General features: G+C 38.3%; 1 protein-coding gene across 1 annotated transcript in view; it reads right to left on the bottom strand.

Annotated features, from left to right (window-relative positions):
- Positions 1 to 353: 353 nt before the first annotated feature.
- The window catches only part of LOC113229490 (WD and tetratricopeptide repeats protein 1), a 30,761-nt gene continuing 24,891 nt past the window's right edge, over positions 354 to 6,223 (bottom strand). Inside the window, exons 9-14 of the mRNA XM_026463094.1 lie at positions 5,958 to 6,105; positions 5,655 to 5,751; positions 4,735 to 4,900; positions 3,159 to 3,327; positions 1,989 to 2,146; positions 354 to 1,911 (exon numbers count right to left, since the gene is read on the bottom strand). Coding sequence (XP_026318879.1) covers positions 1,908 to 1,911; positions 1,989 to 2,146; positions 3,159 to 3,327; positions 4,735 to 4,900; positions 5,655 to 5,751; positions 5,958 to 6,105 — 742 coding nt within the window. The 3' untranslated portion in view covers positions 354 to 1,907. The remainder of the gene's footprint in view (positions 1,912 to 1,988; positions 2,147 to 3,158; positions 3,328 to 4,734; positions 4,901 to 5,654; positions 5,752 to 5,957; positions 6,106 to 6,223) is intronic.

Genomic DNA, 6,223 nt, shown 5'->3' with positions numbered 1-6,223 from the left:
CAAGACCCGAGAGCATAGCAACAGGTGCCACGTGGTAACATTTTTGCTCACCAGGTGGCGGTAATTGCAACTCGGATACGGGAAACTATTCGTATCATCCAGTGAAATTACTTACTGCCTGTTCGGATCAGTCACTAGCCCGCAATGGGCTATCGAAGCGGACTAGCCAAAGGAATTGAATTTGGTGTTATAAAGTGTGAATGTTTTTTTAAAATCTTCTTTTTGAACCATTTTGTGTAGTTAATTACAAATTTTAAGCCACATAAATGATATTTAGAGTGATACAAATGAGAATGACCATTTTCACTCTATTCAACTAAAGAAATATATAAATAATTCAGTCATGTTAATTCCCTCTTTATTCTTATAATCGCTGCTAAATTCACTAATGTATAAAGATGAATTACTGATTTATCAATATTCTATGATTATCAAATTATGATTATCAACATGGAAATGCCGAAACGTAGTATTAAATAAATAAATTCAGGCACTCCATTGTGATGAGAACTAAACATCATTAATTTGGAATTTTAATCATTATTTTAATGATGCCAGTATAATATGCTAGTATTTTATTTACAATTAAAATATATTCACAGGTAAATAACTTCGGACAACTAAAGGAATTTTAAAAATAAAATTTTGAGTTTACTCCAAAAACTTAAATTGCTATTAACATAACAGTGTAGATTGGGTAGCTTTGAACTTCAGGGACTCATTCTCAGAGTGAGATTCATAAAAGGAGCTTTAACTTCAACTAAGCAAAGATGGCGAGCTAAGCTTTCCATTACTTAACTAGCAATTTCAAACAAAGTGTATCGAAAAATTTTCATTATTCTACTGACTGCTAGAGGCGTTGCACAATAGGGTAGCGCCCCTAGCGGTCGATAGATAAAGTAAAAACTTTTTTGCAGATTTATTTTATGGAAAATTCAAAGTATTTGAACATGTTTGAACAGCTGTTATTGAAAATAACAAACCTAAATGGTTATTTCATAATCTTTTCGCTTTAAGAATGAGGCCCTTCAAGAATTTTATACAGAGTTCACCCAAAATGATCGGACCACATTAGAGCTCGTGGTTGCAATTATGAAACTGTGTTACACCCTTTATAAACAGTATGTTTATTAGTTTAACTATTCGAATCATCATTTTTAATTACTGACATCATTTAAATTGAAAAAAACAAACTTGGCACCATTCTATAGGAAACGAGAACTCGCACTAGGGTCGCATAGTTAGTGCAGGCAAAAATTAATAAATAACACAGCGAAAACGAATTGAATTACACCACTATACACATACCGTAATAAATACTAATTAACCAACTTTGTCTCCTTTCCATCATAAACACAATCTACAACATTCACTTGTTTTGCCATTAACTGAAAAGTAAAAGGTATCGCTACAGTCCACGCAATACACATTCGACGTTTACCGATGTTTAATGGTGCAGTCCAATATGCACACACCTGTAACTGGCACCCCGGCTGTCCGTGACAGGTCGGTTTAAGGTAATTGGCATGTATATGTACATAAAAGGTATGCCAGCCATAGGTCCCCTAGCCGCAGGTATGTAAGCTACGAGCATGCCGCGTACAGACGTGTCAACTATCGGACCGCCAGCTACCAAAACGCCAGTTACAGGTTACTGTATTTTGATCTTTAACACGAATAAAAACAAGCTTCAACATTTTTCAACTATGATATTTATTACTTTTTGCCAAATATTTAGGCACGTTTACCGAAGCGCACCCTTTCGCCGGTCACGAGTAGAGGTTAGAGCATTTCGATATGCTTCAAATCGAAAGCGAGACTGAACAAAGATCAACAATGATATAAAATGTTATTTACAATGTGATGAATCAAACCCAATAAGTGTCGATGGACTTCGACGACGTCAATTACCTGGAACGCGGAAATGTATAGTGAAATAAAATAAAAAGATATCTGGGTGAGGGGGAGGGGGAGGTGGGGGCACTCACGTGGTGCGGCAGGCCGGCGAGTGCAGGTCGCGGTCGGGCCCGCCCGCGAAGCTGATGTTGAGCAGCATGGCCTCGAAGGGGTCGCTGCGCATGCGCTGCTGGTTGGCGTGCGCCGCCGCGCCCGCGTCGCGCACCACGCGCTTCTCGCACGACCCGTCCTGCGGCCACACACTTGTCGTAAGCAGCGCCATACGTGCAGGCAAAGTCGGCGGCAATGTGCTGAATTACGCTCACGGGCTTTTCCATTACACGATTTCTTTATTTCATTGCACCGTACTTCTCCCGTACGTTACGATAAGGCAAAAAGTTTTAATGCTCGAAAAATCTGAATTATTTTATATAAGCTTGAAGTATAGAAAAAAACTGAACATTGCTAAATTCATTTTATAACTTCAAATTCTGCAGCATTCTCAGTATTTTAAAATTATTTCTGTTATATCATGTCTGTAAGCGTTTTTATCTTTTACAACATTTTAGTTCGAGTAGTATTATCCATGGAGAACAGCAGGTCATCTATCTGTTCATATAAAAAAACAAAAACCCGCCATTTGCAAAAACTGTAATTTTTGCGTTGTGAAGCGATATTTATTCATACAAAAAATATATTACCATTGTATTTATTTCCTCGCAAATGTGATGAAAAACATTGTATGTAGCACGTGCGATAAAAAAGTTCCAAATTTCCAAAAAAAAAATTTCAATGATTCGAGAGTCATTGAAGCCCTCAGCCTTCGGTTTCGGGCTTTCAGTAGACTCTCGTTCGTAATTTCTTATTAATCGCCCTTAAACACAATGTACTATTACAAACTGGGTCCGAGAGTATATGTGAGTAATAGAGAAAAGAATCCCGATATCTGGATAGCTACCATTTAAAGTACAAACATTGCCATGTACAATTATTGTGTTACCAGTCATTTATATGTTCGAACGATATTTTTAGTGGTACACGTGATTAATAAATTCTATTTATTTTTTTAAGAATTCGCCGTAATTTTTTATAATAAAATGTATGATAAAACTTGAGGTACACCTTTGGACCCAAGTTGTATGGAAGAAAAAATGAAGCTCTAAATTCTTTTTAAGAGTGTTTTCCATTTGCTTCTTGCAAATCGCATACGGTTTACGATTGACTAACAGATTGTCGATATCAGAACATACACAAAAACCTACCTCTGGCCTGGGACTCCAAAGCCGGACGACCGCCTCGATCCCGCTGGTGGCTAGTAGGAACATGGAAGGATGCATCTGGATACAGTTCACAATGGATTCGTCGCCGCGCAGACAGCGTATTATGTTGCCCGACTTGCGGCACCAGATGAACATGCTGCCGTCGTCGGAACTGAACACAATATGAACATGTTAACGATCATCATTATCATCAACTCATACGTCCCGCGACTAAACACGGGTCTCCTCTATCTATCAAAGCAGCGTTTAGAAGCGTTATTTAAACAATCGACGTCACGCATTTTTTCCGCCAAAGAATAATAATGTATAATATAACCTATAAGGTAGGCAATAACCTATAAGAACACTAACCTATAATATAATTGTTCTTTGTATTCTACATCTAGAGATAGAATGATCCCTGTGACATTTTGGACCGTCATCTCTCGGATTCGGAACTGGGGGTCTACTCTCGATTACAAGTAATATTTGACAAAATTAAAAGACAAGTATCAAGTATGAAGCTTTATTTGCATCACGCGTCTTTTCATTTGGTCAAGTATTGCTTATTTGGCAGCAATTGTTTCGGACGGATGTCGGTCGGAGATCGGGAGTAGACCCCCTGATACAAATCGGACGTATACTTCGTTTCAATCCATTTTCAACAAAATGTAAACAAACAAGTAACCGACCCGACCATAGACGGTTTAGTGACGATCAATTGTAATGCCAACTACAAATCGATTAATGAAAAATGAATGAAATTGAATAAATCGATTTGTTCAATTGAGTTATTTGGTCAGGTTTTCCCAACATAACCTATATAAGCATATTTAAAATTTCCAAAATCTTAATTTTAAGTCCTCCTTCAAAATCCTTACAATTAGATGCTCGTTCGATTGCGATTGAAATATTAGATTTACTAATCAATTACAAAAACTTTACTTGAATGAACTGAATGGTTTTTTGTTTCGTACAACACTATGCAACCGTAGACAAGTCATAGATATATAGATGAAAAATAATCTCACTTTTGGACTACCATTTTTCAAATACAATTTTACGATGCTATTCAAATAAATATTGTTGGAAAAAGTGTTGAGATATCAAGTTGAAATTTTTGATATATACGTGAAAGTGTTACTTATTCCATTTATTGAGTAATTCCTTTAGAATGTTAACCAAACAGTTTTGTTTACTTTTTGTTGAAAATGGATTGGAACAGACTTTAGTGCGCATACGCACTAAACAATTACAAACACTAATGTCTGTACATCAACAAATCTTTCAAATTAATAAATCATCATCAACACATTTGTACGTCCCACTGGTGGGTTTAGGCCATAGTGGGCCACCCTGGCCCAATGCCGGTTGAGGACTTCACACGTATCCAGAGGGTTGTGAAACTTCTTCAACGTGCAAGTTTCATGAAGATAATTTCAAATTCAATTTCGCACACAAATTTCGAACAACACCGGAATATGCGACCCCGGGATTCGAACTCACGGCTTCTGGCCACCACGGTTTTTTAAATAAATAAAGATTCTGATAAATTCAATATGGAATCTAACAAACTTACCCGGCAGCAATGTAATTTGCGTCCGGTCCAAGGAAGTTAGCCTCTTTGATATCCGTGGTCGTGTTGCAGTGCCCCACGAACCGGTGCTTGTAATCCAATGCTGTTTTGCGCAGTTCGCGTTCGAGGAGGCTCGTTGATTGGCTGTCCTCGTCATTAGAATTACGAACTGACGGGTACAAATACCACAATGCTGTTGATTAGTCTCATGGGAAAGGTTTTAGCATAGAAACGAAAAGTCAGGCTCAAAAAAATGTAGACGCGTTCTTTAAATTTAATGTGGGTTTATTTATTTCATGGCAGTATATCACATGCAATGTGTGATAAACCTCCCCGTGACGTACTTATTTCAGTCGAAAAAGCTATGTCGCCTTTTTTTTATTGCGAAATAAAAAAATCGGTAAGATACCTCACTAGAGTCATCGACCCCTCCTGCGTAAAGTATCGTATGTCGAAATTGCCAAGTTTACAGGGAAGTGTTTTAAAGTTTTGAATCCACTGAAAGGAACATAACAGGTGACTTTAGCATTTTTCAGTTTTATTCGGCAAACAGTTACACAGAGTCAATACTCTGTGACAAAATGGATGGACGCTCAGCATATCACACTTGACAAGTAACATAGTATTAACTCAAAAATTGCGTTATATTATATTTTATCTCAAGAAATGCGTTATGTTAATAATTTATCTCCAAAATTTCGCTATATTTGTATTTACAATTAAAATCCTACATATCGGTTAGATGATCTATTAGATTAGCTTTGTCGTGTTATGCTCGTTTCAGTGAATTCAGAACTTTAAAATGGTTCCCTGTAAACTTGGCAATTTCGACATACGATACTTTACGTAGGAGGTGTCGGGTTGTTCTTTTGTATATTTGGTAATGAACTATTGTCCTTCTTTGTCTATATTCAGCAACTTACCGTCATCTGGTTGCCGTTCGATGTTGTCGAGTGCGACTGTGATGTCTTTTTGCAGCAGGAATACCGCGTGACTTGTTGCGTGCCTCGGGAATTTGTCCTGAAAACGATTAGATCGAACTTATTCTCAACCAGATAACATATGGTGAAGATTTGTGAATTACTTACACAGTCCGAATTAAAGTAATTAGCGTTCAGTGTTACAAAATGTCTGGATGAGACCGGTCGTCTGCCATTGACACTCTATCGACGGACAACTGCGATGATTTAAAGTTAGCCGACTTGGGGCCGTGTTCCGCAGCATACCTTGAAGTACTTGAGGCACTCGCTGGCCTCCCGCGGCCGCTGCAGCTCCATAAGCGCCTTGGCGAGGCGGAAGTGCGACTTGACGTGCGTGGGGTCCAGCTTGATAGCCCGGTAGCAGTCCTTGATGGCCGCGTACGTGTCGCCGGACCTGTGACATGGGTCATTATGTGAATTAACCAATTTGCGATTGGCCCCGGTTTGGTGAAAAGTCGCTGGTTCGAGTGAAACCGGATAGAAGGATTTTTTCTTTGTCTTTGTTTGATCTT

This window comes from Hyposmocoma kahamanoa, unplaced genomic scaffold (genome assembly GCF_003589595.1).
Source record: "Hyposmocoma kahamanoa isolate Upper Pololo Valley unplaced genomic scaffold, ASM358959v1 62, whole genome shotgun sequence".
Taxonomy (NCBI): domain Eukaryota; kingdom Metazoa; phylum Arthropoda; class Insecta; order Lepidoptera; family Cosmopterigidae; genus Hyposmocoma; species Hyposmocoma kahamanoa.
The sequence above is the reverse complement of the archived record's forward strand: the minus strand, read 5'-3'. Positions and strand labels throughout refer to the sequence as shown.